At 35.6% G+C, this 23,061-nt stretch overlaps 1 protein-coding gene across 1 annotated transcript; it reads left to right on the forward strand.

Annotated features, from left to right (window-relative positions):
* Positions 1-255: 255 nt before the first annotated feature.
* On the forward strand, positions 256-22,023 carry LOC110735741 (serine/threonine-protein kinase STY46-like). The gene is made up of 17 exons (XM_021915919.1): positions 256-507; positions 606-840; positions 2,110-2,224; positions 4,594-4,694; positions 4,890-4,976; positions 6,361-6,433; positions 9,961-10,071; positions 12,613-12,663; positions 16,249-16,388; positions 16,464-16,571; positions 17,612-17,685; positions 18,406-18,581; positions 19,898-19,993; positions 20,450-20,530; positions 20,624-20,674; positions 21,458-21,598; positions 21,677-22,023. Exons 2-17 carry the CDS (start codon positions 641-643, stop codon positions 21,716-21,718), a joined length of 1,647 nt encoding a protein of 548 aa, XP_021771611.1. The 5' UTR covers positions 256-507; positions 606-640; the 3' UTR covers positions 21,719-22,023.
* Positions 22,024-23,061: the final 1,038 nt, after the last annotated feature.

Here is a 23,061-nt window from a genome sequence, read left to right on the forward strand (position 1 = left end):
AATTACAATTACCAAGATTTTCAAACGCAATATTATCCTTTTTATCAGGGCTAAACAAAGCGACTCGAGAGCAACCCAACCAATACGTGGGCTTTACAACTCGTATACTGGTGAAATCCAATTCAAAAGAACAAAAATAGAGAAATACTAATATACTAATAATGGCAAATGGACTAAAATTGGCAATTGTAAATAAAAAAGACCAGCCAAATTTCCCCCTTATCCACTCCAATGTGCCCGGGCCCTATTCTATTCTATTATATTCAAATAAACCCAAAAAAGTAAAAAAAAAACCAGAGTCTTCAAGTCTTCCTTCATTCTTCAATGCCCTTTCTCTCTCCTACCAGAATTATTTCTCTCTCTTCCTTCTTCTCCAAAATTTCTGCAGATTATACTTTTTGTCTTAACTCCACAACTTTCTCACTCTACCACTTTCTCTCTCCTCTCAAATCCATCATTTTCCTCCAAGTTTCTCTGATTCTTCATTAATGGCGGACTTCATATTTCGTCAGTTTTCTCTCTCTTTCTCTCTTCATTTTCATGTTATTAAGTATATTTTACTGATTACTTAGTTTTTTTTTTGAATTTTTGTGATTGTTTTGTAGTTTGATTTTTGGAAGGAATTGTTTTGGTGTGAATAATGGAGTTGATTGAAGGAGTAGGAGAGAGTTCTTCACCGCCTCGGAGCTTCGGCGGTGGTGGTGGAATAATTGGAGGTGTATTGTTTGATATTCGAAACGATGTGTATAATCGGTTGATTGAAAATGGAAATGATGAAGCTGTTTCTAATCCTGATTTTCGTGAGATCTTGGATGCTCATTTCAATAAATTGCCTCCTAGGTATATTCCTCCCTCATTTTAAAAGTTTTGTTTATGAATTTTCTGTATACGAGTGTTTCTTGATGATTCGTGGTTGAATTTGATGTATTACGATCGGATTTAATAGTTATGTTGATAGTGTAATTTGAAGTTTTTTGAGTAGTAATGTGACAAGACCTAATGAGTTGAGTGTGCAGTTGTTTTGTGTATTTTCTGTTTGATGAATTTTCTTGATCATTTGATGTTGAATTCGATGTTTAAATAGTCACGTCCGTTGTGTAAGTTGAACAAAGTATTGTGAATGAAATTTGGACAGAGAGAGTGTGAAGTTATTTCGTGTTCCTGATATGAATGAAGCTTATCCAATCGAAAAAAATCTTTACAGTTAGTTCTGTGTATGTTCTTTAATTTTAGAATGTTATGTTATGCTATTTCCTGTTTTGTCATAGTTTGCTCCTTTTTTGCAACTCTTTTACAGTTGTAGCACAGCTAATTTGACTTGATACATTGAATTAGTGTGGAAATTGCAGATGCTGTGTTTCAATAAACAAATAAAAAAAGGTTTGCTATGTTGGTAGTGTCATGATGTGTTGGTATTTTCCGTTAGGAATTCATAGTTACATTGATAGTGTAATTTGAAGTTTTGAACTTGAGACCTAATGAGTGCGTAGGTGTTTGGTGTATGTGGAGAAATGTGAGCAAATTTATGCTTGACGAATATTCTTGTTAGTGGTGCGATTGAATTTGACGTTGTCTATGTATTTACGCCCTCAGTTTGGAATTAATAGTTAGGTTTGCTGTGTAAGTTGAATAAAGTAATATGACATTGAAATCCGGACAGAGAGAGAGTTATTTTGTGTTGCTGAAACTGAGCTATAATCCTATGCAGATCTTTACATTTAGATCTGTGTATGTTCTTTAACTGTAGAAATGTAGGAATGTAATGCTGTGTTATTTCCTATTTTGTCATTGTTCACTCCTTTTGTAACTTTTTTTTTTTTTATTCTAATTTTTTTTATTTTTTTAATTTTTTAATTTTTATTATACAGTTGTAGCACATCTAATTTGACTTGATAGATTGAATTAGTGCAATATTGGAGATGCTGTGTTTCAATAAACAAATAAATGGAATGCTTATCTTGCTGTGTTGTTAGTGTCATGACGTGTTGCTATCAGCTGTGTTTTTCTTGCTTTGACTCTATATACATTGAATGAGTGCAGAAACTGCAGATGCTAGGATCTCTTGTTGATAGTTTTACTAATTTTTGTTGCAATTTCATATTGCTGCAGTTATGTTTTAGATATAAATATAGATAGAGCAGAAGACGTATTGTTACATCGAAAGCTTCTTGCATTGGCCAAGGACCCTGAAAAGAGGCCTGTTTTCCATGTCCGTTCTTTGGAGGTACTAAATTTTTGGTCAGTGTTGTAATAATCTTCAACTCATGTAAAGCAGAAAAAGTTAAAATCAAATAGATTTAGTCTGAAACTTTTAATATTGTCTGTAGACCTAGTTTTATTTCTTTTAGTTTGGTATGTATTTTACGTTATACATAAGAAATGATTCAGCATATAGGAATGATGTGCGAAAGGTATGATATGTTTATTGATCATAGTGACAAGCTCTTTTATGGCTGTAGCTTTTTCATTTTTCGTGTTCTGGATGGCTGTTCAGAGACTTCAGACCATACAGGGTCAATGTGAATTATTTACTTCTCATGTGTTGAATAATATCTGGTCATTACTTCATTGGAGTTGTTATTTGTTTGTTAATTTCTAACCTGAGTTGTTATGAGGCATTAATGATAGTTGTAAAATAGATTTTTAACATTCATCTGGGAAAAAGGCTTTGTTTTTGTTTTTCTTGCTGTAAATGATGATTTCCTGCACAAATTTCTCTTAACAATCATTTTTAGGTGCGAAACCCAGTTCCTTTGGGAATAAAGCTTTGTTTTGTTGTTGTAAATAATGATTTCCTATGCCAATTTTTCTTAAATCATTTTTGGGAGCACAGTCTTGTTCTGTGTCTGATGAAGGTCAAGCAATGGGGAAATTAGCAATGAGAGAATAATTAACACAAACTAAGAGTTGTGTTCTAGATCTAGACTATCTAGTTACCTGTCACCAAGATCCAAAGTACACCTCTCTGATCAAATTTAATCAATTGTGTCAAGATATAAAGAACCAATCCCCTTCCCCTCACCCTACACGGGGAAAAAAACAAACACGAGGCTTCTGCTTTATAACCTCTGAATATTGGGGCTATCTTTCACTATAAATGGGTAATGGAATGCATTTGGATATTATGGTAGTAGAATTGAATTGGATTGAGATGTAGGCTATGACTTAAATGAGTAGTCATACATCGCAAAGGGTTATCAGTCTTATGGTTGTCATATACTTCCTTCATTCTATAAATATTGCAACACGAGGAAGGGGGGAGGCACAAAAATAATAATGTGGGTTAGAGATGAGAGACCACAAAAATTATGTGAACTACCCACAAATCTCTATGTGAATATGGAACTTAGGTAATGTTAACAATGGTATGTTGGAAATTTTCTCGTGGGTGGGGGCTGGTTGCAAGGTTGGAATGGGTGATTTTGTGTGGGTGAAGGTGAATTTTGGGTGGGATGCGGGGTGGTTCACGGTGAGAGTGGGTGGTTTTGATTGATGGATTGGGGTAAAATGGGGTGGTTTTGATTGATGGCTGGGTGGTGGGGTGGTTTCCGAGTGGTGGTGTTGGTGGCTGCGGTTGTGGGGTTGTTGGTCGGATGGTGGTGTTGGTGGCTGCAATGGTGGGGTTGTATGTGGGATGGTGGTGTTGGGTGCAGTGGTGGGGGTTGTTGGTGGATTGGGTTGGGTGGCTTAGGTGTAGGTGTTGGTGTGGTGTTATAAGGTTGGTTGTTATGGTGTTCAAGGTTGGTCAAAGGTAGTTGGGTGTAGAGGAGTTTGGGAGTTAGGGTGATTCCCTTGGGGGAAGTGTGGGGTGGGAATCATGTTTGAAAAAAGTGGGGTAATCATAAGGGTATAGGGAATGATAAAATTGGAGAAATAAACGTCATAAAAAGGAATTAAGGTAGTTGTTTGCCTTTCCTTCTTTTTAAACCCCCAAACCAATACTTCTGATCAGTTAAATACTGTTGTTTCATTTTGTAACTCCTCAGGGTTGTAAAGAAATTCCATGATAATAGTTGCTAGATGCTTGTTTATGATTTCAAGCCTCTTTATCATAAGAAATCCCATGACATTATGCTAGGTTTTTTGGTAGTGAGCATTGTTGTTAGAACATTATTTTGAATAGAATGTCCAATCTCCAAACCACTGAGGTAATGAGATGCATGTTTCAGCTCTCTAAGAATATTTATCTTTATACATTACATTTCTTGTGGATCTTAATGCATCAATTTTTTTTAGTTGCTAACTTGCTATATCTTGAATATATTTATGCCTTTGAGGCGGAGTAACTAATGGATTCTTGGTAAAAATCTCATTCATTTCCAATCAGCTGTGGAGCTAGATTTATAGAGAGAAAATTTATTGACATTAAACTATTTATTTGCATTTGATTATGAAACTTGTCGGTCCAAACTCTGCTGTTTACTTTAGAGTGTGCTCTGTGCATCAAATTTGTAACTAGTTCTTGTATAACCAGTTTCCTTTTTTGCTTACCTTCTTTCCCAATCTGGGCCTTATTGGGGGATGTGCGGTAATTTTTCTGTTGCTTTGTAATGCTTTGTCCATTTAACAAGTGCTAACTTTTTTTTTTGGTAGAACTTTAAACCAGAAGGTGGTGAAGAGCATCAGGCTGGGTGCTCTTTATCTGTTTCAATGCCGCCTTCTGATGCCAATCATGGAGAACTTTTGCAGAACAAGTAAGCTGGCTCTTTCAAAGTTTCAACTGTATTCCTTATCTCTTTTGGTTAATGAGAAGTGCTTAACAAAAATAAAAAACTGTATTCCTTAAACTTTTTTTTATTAACTCATTTTGTTGTTTATCCTCACAATTTTTACAACATTTTTTACAGTTTTCCACTTTTCCAGTGTGATTCTGATCTGTTTTGTTTCAGGGAAGAAGGAAAGGCTTTTGAACCCTGTTCCAAGCTTGAAGACCTTAATTTGGAGGTTAGACAGAACTCTGGATTGATGGAAAAGAGGTATCTACTCCACTCCTACTAATTTAGACCTTAGAAGTTTGGTGTGTTGGACTAAGGGAATTTTGTAATTCAGTAAAAGCTTGGGTCTATTACTTATATCCTGTATGCCTGCCGTCAGCAGCTTATGATTTTAAATCTTATGAGTCCTGATCCCACCGTCCTGCTGCCGGATTTTTGTTTTTTTATAGTATCTCCTGGGTTACAAAAAGATTTTTGTGCTTAGTTATTCTAATTCATTCAAGCAGTTAAGAACTTTGTACCATTCGATGCACTTATGTATTAAGAAAGGGTTAGATTTGATATATGAGGCAGTTTGGGTGTTATTTATTTTTCAGGCACAACTAGGATTTATGAAATCTTAAAATGCATGCCATGGTAGGATGGAAGTAACACATAAATATTTAGTGATGATTGATAAACATGTCAACTGCTTGAACACAGGTCAATTGGGAATCATCCTGGATGACCTAGAGTCATTAATAGCATGAGAGTTCAAGGAGTTACTACTGTTATGCATAGACAGTTCACCATCTATATTATCTTATTTGAAAGGCTTTTTGAGATTTTGGAATTTGATTGTAAGTTTTCAAGCTTTTGCAAGTTTCAGCATGCTGAAAAGCAGGGCTAGGTCAACATTAAAGCAGAGGCATATGGACCCTGCAGTGCTACTTTATATGGTACTTGTATATATGTTGTGAAAGTAGCACATTTGGGGCAAGTTGTATTCTTTTGCTTCTCAATTCTATAATTTAGTCTTCAGATTTTTTTTTTCCTGCATAGGAGTGAGCTGGACCTTTTGCCCTCCTTCAAATTTATTGTGTTTAAAGGGGTGCTACTTGCTGCTCAATGAAACTTTAAATTAATACCATAGCTTCCCTAGATCCTTGCGTACCAATTGAATGTCCTAGAAGATTCTGACTAATTATTTTGACGTTCAATTTGGCTTATATGGCTTTAGGCACTTGATTGGTTTTGGCATTTATCTTACTAACTTGATTAATTAGTATTAGATTATGGTTAATGACTTTTCAATTGGGTGAAAATCTGGAATGGCTTTTTCTCATTGGCTTTGTTTTGCCCAAAATTTGTTGTTTTTGTTACAATACTACTAGCTGACTAAACAACCAATACAAACAGCTAATTAACTGGTCAAGCTAGACAGCTAGTCAATCAAACCAGTCAGGAAACAGCTATGCCAACAGCTAATAGCTGATCACCATAAAAAGGTCTATGATGGCTTGATATGAAACTTTACTTCAAGTAACAGCTACAATTTTGTCATTTATTATCTAGTTCGTAACCCACAGTGTGTATTTGGAGTACTGTACACTGTTCTTGTGGTATATCTTTCAGCGAGGAGGTAATGCTAGAATTAATGTTGCAGGCTGGAGATTTCTCATGCTCCAGTTCATGAAGTAATATGCTCAACACCAGATAAACCCAAGCTTCTTAGTCAGGTAAACAAATAAGAGTCTTCGTTGTTCAGTTGTTTCATTCCTTAGTTATCCGTTTCTTTTTGTTTCCGGAGCCTGTAGGATAGTATTTTATGATAGCAATTCCGGTCCTTGATATCATTTGAAGTAATATACTGCTAAAAATTCATCACTTAATTTGTCCTTGGCTGTGTTCTATTAAACTACCTTGCAAACACCCCAACAAAGTTGCAATCAGATTAAGGCTCAACTAGAAGCATCCGTTACTGTTATCTAAGGTGGCTGCATATGTCTAACATTCCCCCTACTGTGCTGAGAGTGGGACTTTACAATTCATCCACAGTAACAAAAGGGTATGCTAAAACATGCAGATGTCTTTAGAACAGTAATAATTCGCTTCATTTTGAACAAGAGTTTAGATTTCAAATTTCTGATTGCATGCTACAGAGTGCTCTACATCAATTTGTTTCTGATCCTGATTTCTGAACCATAACCATAATCAAATTGGGTCTATGGTTGGTTACCTCCACCTCCCCTCCCCCAACAAACCACAGGAAAAAAAAACTTTCACAACACCTTGGAGACATGACCCAATCTCCACCAGTACCACAAACCACTACCTGACCCTCCTCACGCACACCCTCAGTTTAATCCCTAACAAACCTATGAACCCCCTACCACCACTGCCTACACAACAAACCCTACTACTGAATTTTCGACAAGCCCAACCTCCCCCAACCTGCAGAAGACACCCCAGTGCCCCACTAGTCAGTCTATGCAACTCAACAATATATATATTTGAAAATTTTTCTGTATGCTCCACCATTGAGAGAAGATACCCAAGCATCATAACTACTGAACCAAGATCAACTACCGTCAGAACTCCACCAGCCTGGACATTACAAATGAGCCATTGGGAAATTTGGCGGAAGTCAACTCTACAGTGATTGAATATGGCTGTGGTTGCTTGACTTTTGGAACTATCAAGCCCATTTCGACATTTAAAGAGTTAGATTTGGCTAATTTCGAAGAAAGCCCAAGGGTAGTTTTTAACCTGTCATCAGTAATAGTGGTGTTTGCTAAATGGAGGTGGTAACAGTTGTCAATCCACAGGGATGGTGAAGCTGATAGTGGTTCAGATTTGGGAGAGAAAATTTTTATGTTCACAGAGACGGGCATGTAAGCCCCCCTCCCCTCCCCTCTTAATATTTTGTAACGTTTTTTTTCCCAATCTTAAATATAAGAGAATGAGCTCTAATAATGTATTTGCAACAAACAAAAATACAATGTCCCCTTTCTTGTTTTCTTTCTTCTCATTTCCCCTTTTTTTTTATCCAACCAAATGGCCCCTGATTTAAATTTAGTGATGGACTTGTACAGTTGTACCAGAAATACTTGATGGAGTATTTGCTTGATTATCTAGTTAGTGAGACTAAATCCTTTGGCGTGGAGGTGAAAAAGGAGCTTGTTGATGCAAAACTTGTAAAATGATTAAATACTCCCTCCGTTCCCATATAATTGACACATTGGAATTGGCGCAAAGTTTAAGAGAAGTTTGAGTGGAGTAGTTTTATTGAATTGTTTATTTTAAAGTGAAGTTAGTGGAACTTTATTTTATTGATAAAAATAGTGCAAGTGGGAGGCCATTGTACAATGAAAGGAGATGGGGGAATTTTTTAATATTAACCTCAAAAGTGGTGGGCCATTGTGCAAGATAGAAAAACAATTAAATATTTGTGTGTCCTTACCATTTTTAGTATTGTGTCAATTACTTGGGAACAGACCGAAAATGAAAAGTGTGCCAATTACTTAGGAACAGCCGAAAATGGAAAGTGTGTCAATTATTCAAGGAGGGAGTACCAATCAAGGATTTTTATTCAGATATGATTGTGAAGTGTGCCGATTAGAGGCCTTTTTTTGAGAGAGCAACCAATAGAGGCGATTGTATTATTCTGTTTCTCTCTTTTACTCTCAAGGCTGTGAGATCTCTGATGCTAGTTTCTTGTGGATTTTATTTCATGGTTTGTATTCGTATTCTTAATTTAACAAAAATAAAAACTGATGGACTAGTTTTTTCTGCAAAGGGAGATTGCTTAGGAAATACAAGTGGTTATTAGGCAATGATTCATTATCATCCATCATTGTGCTGTATATGATACTTCATGTTATTTGAAATATATATATATATATATATATATATATATATATATATATATATATATATATATATATATATATATATATATATATATATATATATATATATATATATATATATAGGGAAGGGATCCGGTGAGAACACCTATATATGTGAGAACACTATACTTATGTGAGAACACTTCAAAATTTAGAATATTAGAATAACTTTTTAGAACATATGCAACATCTTTTAGAACATCATACATAACTTTTTGTAGCATAGCTTTTAGAACAATATGCCTAGAATTTTAGAACCAAGACTCAATGATTCTTAACATATGTAATAGTTCTTAGAAGAATAAATTTAGCTTTTCAAAATATACTTTTAATTGGAGCATGATACTCAAATTTTAAGACCTTGAACTCAAAAAACAAATTTGAAAATATGCAATATTTTTTAGAACATATGCAGCATATTTTAGAACATATGTAACATTTTTTAGAACATACTTAAATTTTTTAGATCATAAGTCGTGAATATAGAATACGAATAGAAATTCAACTTTTACAACGAATTGATTTGAAATCAGTTTTTTCTTGATTTCCAATGTAACATAAAACAATTTTATTGTTGTTTTGTTTCTTAAATTCAAAAAAAATTCCTTGAAATTTCAAACTCTGTATAATTTGCCCAATTTGATTGATTTGGATGAAAATAAAATAAAATTGATTTCACATATTAAACTATCAATTAAGCTTGGTTTACCTAAGATTAAGCTGCACAACTTGAATTCTTGATTATAATTGTCCAAAAGTTGATTCATACACACAAAATTCTTGATCATGCGGTTCTGGTGGTTGTGGTGGGAGAGGAGAGAGAGTGGTGGCCATGATGGCAGGGAGAAGAGAAAGAGTGCTGGCGGTGAAAGGCTATGGAACATGCGGTGGTGGTAATGGAGGAGAGATTGGATAGTGGTGGTGGGGAGAGGAGAGAGAATGTTGAGGTTGGAGATGGTAGATTGGGTTTAATTGTGAAACCTCAACTTTAACATTTTTTATCACAAATGTGGGGAGAGGAGAGAGAGTGGTGGCGCGGCGGCGATGGTGAAGCTGTGAGACATGCGACGGTGGCAGTGGTTGTGTTGGGGACAGGAGAGAGAATGTTGAGGTTGAAGATGATGGGTTGAGTTTATTTTCAGAACATCTATCTTAAAATATTAGAACATAGGTGTGTTCTCACATATGAAGTGTTCTCACATAAGAGAGGTTCTCACATGAGCCTCTCCCTATATATATATATATATATAGAGAGAGAGAGAGAGAGAGAGAGAGAGAGAGATATTTTTTAGTTTGATTGTTTGACAGTTCCTAGAATCTATTTTAACTGCCAATGTTGTGTGATCTCTTTCCAGCTATCTGCATTGCTTTCTGACATAGGGCTTAACATTCGTGAAGCACATGTATTCTCAACCACTGATGGCTACTCCTTGGATGTATTTGTAGTGGATGGATGGCCTTTGGAGGTATTCTCTGTTCATTAGCCACTGTTATGAACATATCTTTACTTTAAATTATTCTTAGCTATTGTGGTGAGTGTTTTTATCAAGTTTTTTTAGCTCATTTTTAGGACCTAGTCTAATCTCATTTGTTAAACAAATGCAATATATTTCTAATTATATTGGATGATGTGTGTCATACAAGTAAGATGAGCACTTGCCTCTGAAATTTCAAGCTTATGCTGCTTCAATATTTTTTTTCTAATGCTCACCTCAAAAATTTCTGGCATTTCTGTTTGACTGCCTCCACATTTAGAGCTGTTCTGTAAAGTTTGTGCATGTCCGTGGGTGGCTGGGTTTTTGTTTTTGCTTGTTTGTACATATATGTTTGCATGCATCTATGAAATGCAATCTGTTTACTTCTTTGAAGTTTATACTCTTAGGGATACCAGTCCTCGAATCTCATTCTCTCTATAGTTCATTATATGTATTGAATGTGGAAGAAAACTTAAGATATAATTGTTGCAAAATTATGTTATTACCAGGACTCTGGAATGTTGGTTTGTCAGTCATTCTTTTTATCTCAAAATAACAAATGGTCAACTCTAATATTTACTGGGTTACTAAAGCATTTTCTACTGGAAATAAATTAGTTTACATTGCAACAAATGACACTCTCTTCACATATATCTTTCTAAATAATGGATACTTTTTGAGGTGGATATAAAATTTTTCTCTTTGGAACATCCTGTGAACCCTTTGTGAATTTAGAACTTTGTATTATGTTATCTTTTCCACAAACTTTTCTATTTAACACGCTGTTGGTTGCAAATCATAATGGAATCTTTCTTGTCCTTATAATTGCACGGTTGCTTTCATTATTCATTTTTTCTTGTATTAGGCTAATCAGTCATCATGTCATCATACAATATTATTTCTAAAGTATTCCTATACGTACTTCCCAAATTCTAATTGGTATGGTTACATTTTCTTTATTTGTTTGATGCTTGATCTCTAGTTTGTTTTACAAGATGCACGTTTTCACCATTAGCTCGTTAATTATTGTTTCTGTTCATATTTTTGTATGCATCTCCTTTGATATATTGTTGTGATAAGTTTAGAGCCACACTTTGATCTGTTATGCTGAAAGCTTAAAATATAATGGGGTTATAGAATTAAAGTTATCCTTAACCCTTAATATCATTAGTAGTCATATCATCTTCCACTCCCCCCCCCCTCTTTCCGCGACCATGCACTGCTTATGAGTCACAACCAGATCTAAAATCATGAATTTATTTAATGTTGGTAGGCAGAGCTGTATAGATTCAGTAATTAATCCAGAAATCCATAGAATTCTTAAATTGTTAAAGCTTAGAAACTAAACAATGGAAGGATATTTATCTTAAAAAAAATATTAGATTGTGGTTAAGTTGTAGATATATATTTACATGTAACTTCGGGGGTGGAAAATTGGGGTTTATCTTGGTGATGACTTGTTGAGTTGGAAGTGAGTACGTGACATAAGTGGAGATTTTTGTTGGGGGGGGGGTGGGTGGGTGGGTTTGGGGAGGGATGGACAAGGTAGGTCAATGAATAGAAAAATATACTTTGTATATATTTATTTATTACCATTTTTTGGGCCAGTGGGAGTAGGGAATAGCATTGGTGGAAAGAGATGGCAGCAGGGAGGGGAGAAGGTGATAAGAATTTTTTTTTCCATGTTTTTTTTTTACCTTATCGTGGTAGCTACACATTGCTCTATCCTCCTGGGCCCCTGGCTGGTCTGGGCAACTTTAATTCTTACAAAAATAACCTGGGACTGTCCCGCGTGTGAGGTATTTTGGTTTATATCTCTGTATAGGAGGCCGAGTTGGGTTCATTGGGCCAGAATTTGCCAATGACTATCTTTATTTGATGAACTAGTTGTGGATTGCTCCATCTCCACTTATCACTTCTCTATATTGAGATAAATTTTTAGCCAACCACCATACTCGCTAAAAACTTTATATTACTTCGAGACACAATGTGGAGCCAGAGTAGCATTTTGTACAGAATGGTAGAACAGAAGCCTTAATATACACATTCAACTGATAAGCAATTCTCAGATTACGATGTAACTAATACAAAAGAAGCCTTAGCCTCTGTACCACTTGCTATACTAATTGTTTGTCAAGATGTTCTCCTTTGTATTGCTTGTTTTCAGATGTCTGTTAAAGTTTCTGCTTTTGGGGCTTGTATTGTTACATGTCTGCTAATCGCTACCGGAGTATCTTCCTCGGCTAGATTTTACTGCCCTTTTATAAAATGGAAAGCTCATTACTCTGTCAGTGCCGCAAGCAGACTTGTTATTTTGCAGATTATTACTTTCTTTGTTAGGATTGTGAATTTGTTATAGAATGTCAAAATATATGTCTTTATAGGAAAATTGAAAACCAGTTGCTTGTCGATAGGGGAAACAGTTTTTATGCTTCGTGAGCTTGCCTTTAATAGGACATTGCAATTATACTTTTATGAAGCAGGTATCTGTGCTGAGTCAAATTGTTGCTGACTTTGCGATATTATGATCAGGATGCTGATAGCTTGCGCAAAGCTATGGAAGAAGCAATCGATAAGAGTGAGGTAGAGATCCTACTTTAATGTTTTTTTGTTCTTTATCATGTTTTTTGTGATATGGAAGTGACTATATGGTTCATGCAATATGTTCGTGTTTATTTTGGCATGGATGCTGTTTATTTTAAACTGGTACCTTGGTACGTGGTTAATATTTCCTCCTTGCAAATCCGTCCTTTTTTCCTTTTAAGAGTTCTGTTAGTCCTTGTAAATTTATTTAATGAGTCTCCTTGCTTTTATTTCCTTGGGTTTGAGGAAAGGCTAGGAGTAGTTTAGCTTTTGGAAAATTCGAGCAGCAGCGTACGCAGAAAATTCTCTTTTCTATTTTGAATTTTTGTTGTATGTCATGATTAGACCTATTTATTGGACATGGTATCGGGGTTTAGGGTTTGGGCTAGGGCTAAGGCTAAGGCTAAAGGGTTTTTTATTGGACATGGCCTGTGATGGGAAAGGTTAATACAAGGCCGAAATGCTAGCCCAAATTAATACAAAAAGAAAGTTGATAACTTAAAATAAATTATATGTATAGTTCTGTATTTACATGTCCTTAATTTATCTCTCCTCTACTCTTTCTTTGCTCGTTTATTGGCTCACCCATTATTGACTTGCTATTGATTCGCAATCCGCATTGGCCCGACCCGCTTTCACCCAATAAAAGTGACCCATTTTTGACCCAACCTGATATCGACTTGCACCGATTGCTATTTGCTACTAGACCTGTCCAATAACCAGGTCTAGTCATGATGCAAATGCTAGTTCTGTGCATAGTTCGAAATACTTTTGGAAATGTCTCATGGCTAATCATGTGGTTGGTCAGAGAATTCAATGTGGAGGTGAGGTGGGACAAATCTGTTGAATCAGGTGAAGGCACCTGATCTAGATGGGTTTGCAATTGTGCTTTCTGAAGATTGTTGGATGTGCTTTAAGGAAGACCTTATAACACTTTTTTGGGGAGTTTCCATAAATTGGTGATACTGTGTAGAGCATAATTTTGAAAACTATTCCTCAACCCAAGGCTGTTCAAGATTATTGTACTTGTAGGATTGTCATAGAGATGTGGTTAGCATTATGCTTCCTAATAGTCCACTTTTGTGAAGGTAGCTCATGCTGCTTGACAACGATGACGTTGTTGGAAAGGATTAAGCTAGTAAGATTACTATGTGCGAGTTAGATTTTTGGAAGGCTTATGTCCAGATGATTTCAGATTTTTAAGAAACCTTGGTGGTGAAAGGGTATTGTTGGGTGTTGGTATCATACTATCATGTTTGTTTTAATGTGATAGTAATTGGTGCTTTTAGAGAGTATCTTCATTTGGGAAAATATGGCAGGTTTTTTTTTTTTGGTCACCTTTCCCTTTTACCGCCGTGATTGATGTGCTTGCTAGATGCTTATAGATGGCTCTAGCTGGGTCTGCTGAAGCAATTCACGTCGTGGCACATAAATAATGGCACATCAAAGGCGCAGAGCAGGCCTGAGGTATGTTTCATGATGACACTGTGTTTGCGGTCACTGTTTTTGTCTGGAAAACACGCTTTGGTACAAGGCATGAACTTTGGCATGACAAAGCACAACAATAGCAGGAGAATGAAGCTTAGGCATTAGGGCATGGCATGACTCTGTTTGACAGGTATATGGGGCCATGGGTCATAATCTAGACCAACCCTTGAATTTGACATAGCAGCACGAGGAAACAGTACGGTGCTATTTTCCGTGCTTGGCCAGTCTGTTGTCTTGAAGGTATTCATCGTTAAGGACACTAGAGAAGGTATGTTAAGGCATGATTGAGCTGTTTGAGGTGAGAAAAAAGAGGCATAGGTGCTCAATTTGTTGTATGTGGATGACACTGCTTACTCTCTGGGTGCTGTCCTTGATAATTTGAAGGTGCTCAATGTTTTTATATTATTGAGATCAAGGGGAGGATCTTTCCTCGCCTCATCCCCGGGGTCCCCGTTAAATCTATGCAGGAGTGATGATTAACCTAATTAAAATGTAGCTTACTAGGATTAGTGTTGAACATGATGCCTTTTGGAGTCTGCTACTCTGGTGGGATGTGAAATTAGAATTTTCTCGTTGTTTATCTTGGTCTATTTTATTGGAGGCAATATGCACCTGGAGACTCTTTGACAGCTGTAGATTTTGAGACTTTTGAGGAAATTAGTGGAATGTCTTTTGCTTCCTTGAGTGGTAGAATATTCTGTTATAGGGCTTTAAGTTAGCTCAAGAAAATATTGAGGGGTTTTTTAGGCTGCTAAGGAGAAAAAGGACTATCTTGATTAGGTTAAAAGTGGAAGGAGTCTTAGGGTGTATGAAGTCAGTGTCTATAAGTTTGCCTCCAGTAGGAAAGCTATTGTGGTGTTTTCCTTTTGAACTTGAGTTAGTATGACATTGTGTTATCAACAGTGAATATAAATTGTGACTATGACATCATGTTATCAACTGCGAATATTGATTGTGCTAAATATGGTTGAGATGCTTAATATCCACTGAGCTAGTGAGCTGACATTGTGACACATGCTTGTCTGTAGTATGCCTATTGGTTAGGCATAAGAGAGGATAGGCTACACATTAGATTCCATGAGGATGTTTAAAGAGTAGAGTTTCCTCGCAGTGTTTGTTCCCCATGTTTATTGATTGTATTGATGCTACGTTATGCTTTTATTGCCATTTTCTAGTAACAGTGCTTGGTTCTTCATTTACATTGAAGGGAGTGAGGGAGATAACTTCGATTATCAGGAATCTCCAGGGATCTTTTCATTCAGAAGGCTAAGTACCTTTTAGAGCGAGAGCTTATGTGTGGATGTTAGTGTTGGTAAGATACTGCTATAATAGGTTTTAATAGAGAAGTGTTAGTAGGCCAACCTGAAGATTGCTTGGAACTTTACTCGGATCCGTTCTCTACGCTAAGTGAGGCAGTAATAGATTTTCTAGCACTGCGATTGGTAGATGTTAATGTGAAAGGTGAGCTTGGTGATGGAGGCTTCAACAACTTGTGATAGTAGGATTGAAACATCAGTGTCTCTTTGGCACAACAGAGCAATTATATTTTTTAATTGGCTGGATGCTTTGTGGAGTTGATCGCGGGTCCTTGCTTTTTTGTCCATTGATAGGTGGTGTATTATCATTTAGGATGCTTATCTTTTATCCCTGGGAAGTTTTGAGTTGGCTCTTCGACTGTCTTGGATTATTACAAACTTACAATTAAGCTTTGTGGGGATTGGAGGGTCCAAGGAGAAAAGCTTGTGGCTGCGCAGATGCACAATGTTCTTATGGCAATTATGCTAGAATATAACGTGGGTGTCTTATAGGATCTACCTTATCAAGCTGTTTGTTGGGCTGTTGGGTAAAGTACTTTGACATTCTCGGCTAATGAAGCTGGGGCTCTGATGAGATACCTGGAATACTCTGAAGGGATGGGTTGGGTTAATTTGCAAATGTTAGGTGTTGGAGAAATCTTATTGTCTTATCTTTGTCATCATATATGTATATACTTATGTAAGCAGTCAGGGTTTTTTTTTTTTTTTTTTTTTCTAGACCCTGTTTCTTTGTTTATATTCTGCAAGGGAAAACAGTTCAATGAAGTTCTATAAATTATAGGGTTCGTGGTCTGGCTCATCGCATTCAAAATTTTCGGTGAAGAAAGCACTAGCTGCACATGGAGAACCTGGAAATTGGGAAATAGATAGAAGGTTGTTGAAGATTGGGGACAAAGTTGCATCTGGATCGTGCGGTGATCTGTAAGTGGAATCGCTTCTTACACCAATATCAAATTTCCCTTCTGTTGCTTATCTTTGTTTTGATCTTTTTCCAAGGTATCGAGGTGTGTACCTTGGTCAGGATGTGGCTATCAAGATTCTCAGATCTGAGCATCTAACTGAAGCATCAGAGGAAGAGTTTGCTCAAGAAGTTGCAATTTTAAGGTGAGTGTTATCACTGCTACCTTGTCCCCCTTTCTGGTGTCTGTTTTGAACACTGATCTTACTGGTTGTTGCAATCTAAGGGGAAAATAAGAGGATATGTTTTGGTCAAGAGGTTTCAAATGAATTTATTGTGGTCCTGTGTGCCATGCTTTTAATCTTTCTATAAGCATTGATGATGTTGTACATTGGGAAGCATGAAATTGTACGACTGCAATTAATATGGAGCTGAATGGATTTTCTTGTAGAGGCCGTTTTGTTTGAATTTGAGGTCCAACTGGTAATTTAATGTAATGGCAGCTATCAATATCATTGATTTTGAATGCTTTGGGACAAGGAAGCAAGGTGTTGCTCATACGAAATACGTTAATGTGATTTACTTCAGGTAATAAGAGCTCCAAAATGGCCTTTTTAGTGTCTCAAGAATGTGGGGAGACTGACTCCTGAATTTTGATGAGGTAACAAGGAACTGAAAGTTGCCACAGTCAATAATAGATGTTATGTCTGTTTAACCAGCTAATTCTACATTACTGGGTGGAAATTTTATTTTGCCTCATTTTATATTGCTATGGGGCTTTTTGCTACCTGAGGAGTTGAGTTTGTAAGGCATTCTTTTATGTATGGATCTGATGTAAAAGTGGGAAAGAGAAATGCTGGATTGTTGGTGTTTCAGAGCTTGTATTTTAGCCAGGTGCTTTGAATAAGAAGAGCTGATGCAGTAATGATGAACATGAATTATTCTTCATTCAATTTGCTCGTTTAGGCTTTGTTGGTGTCAATGCTAAATTTGCGAACAATGTCTTTAATTTCCTTTGTCAACTGAGAGCTGAGTACGAATTCATAGAACACTAATATAGAAATAGTTATAGCAGATTCACTATATGTAATATGTGCATCTTTTTAAAAAGACCTTTAAACCACACAACCCCTAAAGGATTTTTTTTTTTTTTAAGATAATTGTGTGGAGTATCCCTCCTCTTTCCCCCTCTCTCTCCCACCCTCCCCCTTTTTTGTGTACCGATGTTAGTTGGTTTTCTATGCAGGGAGGTGCAACATGATAACGTTGTTCGGTTTATTGGTGCGTGTACAAAGTCTCCTGATTTATGCATTGTAACAGGTATCATATCTGTTTGTTCAATAGTTCAATAGCTCAAAGGAAGTTAGTTTATGAGTATATCTACATTTTAAAGAATTTCTGCGGGGCTTATGGTTGGTTCAATAATGCCAATCTTATAGAATACTATCACGATTATTGAAATTTATGTGCTTGTCAGAAGTAATATTTGTAATGCATTATTTTATGCTCTACTAATATCTCACATCCTGAAAATTTCTTGATTTCTTTTTGTCTATTTAAATGTCCTTTTTAAGTCTGTAAGGCTTTAAAGGACTGTGATTGATATAGTTACTGGTTTTCATTGAAGATTCGAAGTGATTTCATTTATTGGTGATCTTGGTATTATTGTTACACCTTTTTACTACACCACATGAGTAATTGTTTTTGTTTACGAGCAGTGGATGTAGTGCTTACTTGGCTGCAAAATGAAAGCTTCAAAAAATTGATTGGATCACTTAAAATTTGGCTTGAGTGAAAGATAAAATGGTAAACATAGATCTTTTTTTTTTTTTTTTTTTTTTTTGGGGGAAAAATTGAAATTAATAATCCCACCTTTAACTGGTCCGCTTAACACAATCCCCCCATCACTACCTTTCTTCCTCATCTTCTAAAATGAGTATTTTTACTTACAACCTGCTTTACAGGGTAAAGTCTCCCGATGTTGCTTCTACTTTGTATCCATCTGATGATCTTGCTGGTTGCCTTTAATCATTTTTGCAGAGTACATGCCTGGTGGAAGTCTGTATAACTACCTGCACAAAAATAGAAGAGCTTTGAAGCTTTCCGAGCTGTTAAAATTTGCGATTGATGTCTCCAAAGGGATGGAATACTTGCATCACAATGATATTATTCATAGAGATCTGAAATCAGCAAATTTGCTTATGGATACTCTTCAAGTATGTACTACAACCTTTTCTTGCTGCTTCTGTCACTAGTCTTTACTGTTGCAGTCAGTGCATACTGTAATTTCATAGTTGGTTTCTCAATGAATTTTTGGTTTGATATGGAAGAAGTTTAGAAGTCCATATTAGAAAAAAAAAAAAAATCTGAGCATTTGGGTTTTGGGCTTGTTTATTACTTGTATATATTTATTGTAAGTTCAAACCATTATTTGTTTCTTTAATGGAAGCCTCCAGAATCAGTAGCCGTATTAGTTAATGCACCTGATTAGTGGTTTTTATAAGGTTTGGTAACCTTATTGCATCCTCTTATACTCTTATGTGATTTGCACCTTTAAAGTTTCACCTCTGGATTAGATTAAATCAGATCCTATTTGTACCTTGTAAAAATTTGGGTGATGAATCTATATATCCTATAGTTACACCAGTTTAACAGTCTCATTACATAATGTTGGAGATGAATCCATATATCCTATAGTGTATATGTGCCTCACTTCTTTTGGTCTGTCCCTACCAAGCTCTAGATGCGGCTACCTAGAATCCAGGATAAGGCTATAAAGGTAATCAATCAATGAATCAATCAATCAAAGCCTTAAATCCTATAAGTGTGGTTGGCTATAAAGGTAATAAGGTATTAATTTGGACCATTTTAAACTTGTGCCTTGAGCTGAAATCTGGCTTAATTTTGGCAAATATATTGCTTCTTGTTAGCTATCAGGCTTTTATTTTCTTTGGTAATCCTAATTATTTTTTGATGAAGTTTATGTGTATACATATGTAGTTCATATAAACATACAGCTTCCTCAGTTCCAGGCGCCCAAATATCAGAAATCTAATTTTCCTCACTCATTGGTTCCTTGATGTTTGATGCTTTAGCACAAGGATTTAGAGTTACTGTATTTGGTTCAGTTTCTGTTCTAGTAACACTAATCCTAACCTAATACAATTTAATTTTATAACCTCTTTTTTATTTTCTACTCATTGTTTGGAAATTGGATAGGTACTGCTTTCTTTAAGTATCTAATTGCAGGTGGATCCAAGCTTTCTTTTTCTGAGAAAATGCTCTCTAAGCAAGAACTTTTTAGCAAGAAAAAAAATAAAAAATGAACATAAAGTATAGAAACAAGGAAGGGTTAGATCCTCTTGAAATTTTCCAAACATTGTATGGCATTTTCTTTCAGAACTTGTGTCTTTTAGGCTGAGTTCCTCTTTAAAAATTTGCCTAAAGTTTTCTAAATTTTTGTTTCCTATTTTATTAGTTTCTGCTGTCTTCATGGACTAGATTTAAAATTTGAATGACTTGGTTTCTCAAGGTCGTCAAAGTGGCAGACTTTGGTGTTGCTCGCTTTCTACATCAGGAAGGTGTTATGACAGCGGAAACAGGGACATACAGATGGATGGCACCTGAGGTTGGTGAAAGCTGATTTCTCCTAGGTTTATTATAGCACAATTTTCTTTTTACATACACTGAAGAATTTTATGTTCCGTTCATAGAATTTCCTATTATATGAGTTGCCTGTGTGTGCAACACAAAATGGGAGTTGTAAATATTAGACGAAACCCCCCGGAGAGCCATCTTTAATGACTTATTTTGAGGGTAGCTTTTGTTATTTATGAAAATTGAATTTTAAGCTGTTCTTTTGACATCGCTGAAATGCTGAACATTCACCTGCTTTTGCAACATTGCCTGACATGGTAGTTTTTTGTTTGGTGCATGCTTACTGCATTTTCATGCTCTCCAGTCATGATATTGGACCTTTCATTTGATTTAACTTTTATCTAAACATGAAATTCTGTTATCATGACAGAGATTGTGGACTAATAACCTCTTTCTTTGTTTTTTTTTTTTTTTTTTTTTTGTCAAGGTGATAAACCACCAGCCCTATGACCAGAATGCTGATATATTTAGTTTTGCTATTGTACTATGGGAGCTTTTGACAGCCAAGGTATTTTCTAATATGCCTCTTGTGTTTGTGATTCTGTAAAAACTTTCGTAGTGTGAAAATGCAGTTGTGTTGAGGGGTTTTTGTGTTCTGCAGATTCCGTATGAGAACATGACTCCACTGCAAGCTGCATTAGGTGTTAGACAGGTATGTTCCATGATAGTTGAATATAATAATATTTGACCGGGCATTCTGTTTTCTATGAACTAATGTGTAATGTACTTGAAATTTTTGTACTGCTTAGTGTCTTAAGGTGAATGAAGCTATAATTTGAACAACTGACAATTAAATCCGTACCTGATTAAGCCTGTGTTTGCGTAACTGCTTGTTCCATCATTTGTCACACTGAAATGAGTGAAACTGTTTCATGGAGTTGCTTTTGTAGTTTGTTCTGGAGAACTGAGTAAACCGAAATTTGAGCTTGATTAAACTTGTGTTTTGGTAGCGTAATGTTCCATACATGGGCCAGCCTGAAATGAATTATGTAATTCTGTCACGGAATCACCTAAGAATACATTATTTGAGAAGATCTTTTACCAACTCACCAAATAAGTTGTGTTTTGAAGAGATGCGCCTGTTTAATTTAATGAATAATAAGCCATTAATGTAGTTTTCCGATTAATGAGGATTTGCGATAAATGCTATAAATAGGAGGGAAATAGTGACCTCCAGTTTCAAGTGTTAATTGTTTTAATGGGAGTGTGGTTGCGTCTAAACACCATCACCATTACACATCAGCAGTTCTCTAATTCAGGAGTATATCTAATATTCTGTCTCACCACAGCATTTCTTGTTAGTTTAGAAAAGAAGTGCACTATCAACATTACCCTTTTTAACGTCCATGATCTTTATTTGTAGCTTACTATTCTTGATTTTAACAGAATATTAATTTATATTTTCTTTGTTTGAATTCCCCTTCCCGAATTTCAGGGACTCCGTCCAGAGATTCCAAAGGACATACACCCTAGACTTGGCGATTTAATGCAGAGATGTTGGGATGTGGCTCCTCTAAAACGACCACCCTTTTCCATTATAAGAGCAGAGCTTGAAGATATCTTAAAGAATGTTCAGGTAAAACATTTAAGCAAAATCTTTGCATTAGGTACTTTTACGTTCACTAATTTGGTTTTAAATTTATATTGTTTGTAGGAAACTGCTGCAACAACAGTAGCTGGTAACGGTACATCGTGAAATATATTGTGAATTATAGAGATGGCTGGATTGGTAAACAACACAAGAGGTTTTTTCTTTTATTACTTTTGTGTTTGTTTTGGGATGGTTTGGGGATTGAGAAACAACATATTGACTATGCTAGAAACATATACTTAATGTACAATCACAGAAAGAGTGATAGTGAGGTTATCTTAGAAGATAACACTTTACGAGTTACGTTGTAAAAACTGTAGTCCCACGATTGTAATACAAATCTTCTCCAAGAATTATGTATTCTACGTGTCTTGTTGAAAATTATGTATTCTACATTTCTACGTGTCTCAGCAAGCCTATGGCTGAGTTAGATTTACGAATGATAGCACTCTTTATGGCTTTTTTAGTGCTATTGCATGATGCGTCTTTAGTAATGTGTTGGGTGTAATTTACTGGAAATGCTGTATCTTGAGGAGAAAAACGCAGAACACCACTGTAGTTTGCTGAACATTCTGTATGCTGAGGAGAGGAACACTGCTGTAGTTTGCTAAAATCTGAATTGAGAGCGACTTTCTTAAATTGCAATGAATTGCTGCTACTGTATATTACATTTGAGTTTTTTTTTTTTTTTTTTTTAAATAAAAATTTTTGTAGAAAATAATTTATCTATTTATGTAGTTAACTATTTCTTAGATGGCAGAAAATGAATAAATACTTAGGATTGTCCTTACACTTTTTTTACTTTGTTAACTTTTGGTTGGGTGGAGTTGATAAGAGACAAAGTGATGAGATCAAAAGTATTTTATGTGAGATTGTGAGAGTAAATGTGTGGTCTCATGAATATAATCATGATCAATAATTGCAAAAGAGTAATCTTTTAGGGACAATAATTTGATTTTATTGAAATCGACCTATGGTTTATTTGTTTTTTTAGTACTTTGTATTTCATTTGAAATGGTCCAAATTAAGTGTTTGAATTTTGGTTGATGAAATGCTATCGTGTTTGAAGTTCAAATTTGAGCAATTTTTTGTTAACTTTGAAATACAATAACAAATATAGTAAGAAGAAAAAGATAAAATCATGAATAAAACTCTGATTGAAAACTCAAAATGGTTGGCTATTCTCGAGTTAGTTCCTCCCAATTCAAGTCAAGAGGCCAAGAGTCCAGTCAAATTGTAACTCCGTACTGATTTATTGACAAAGAGGCTTTTTACACAAAGTCTACGCACTCGCAGCATTCACCAAATATTTTAAACTACTTACCTTTGTGTTTTTAGTTGACACGTATTCTTTTTTAAAAAGTTTATTTTTAGTTGATACATTTTTTTTTTGAATAAGCTTTTTTCTCTTACATTTACTAGTGTATCCCACTTACTTTATCACTTTC

Source organism: Chenopodium quinoa, unplaced genomic scaffold, assembly GCF_001683475.1.
Source record: "Chenopodium quinoa cultivar QQ74 unplaced genomic scaffold, ASM168347v1, whole genome shotgun sequence".
Lineage (NCBI taxonomy): Eukaryota > Viridiplantae > Streptophyta > Magnoliopsida > Caryophyllales > Amaranthaceae > Chenopodium > Chenopodium quinoa.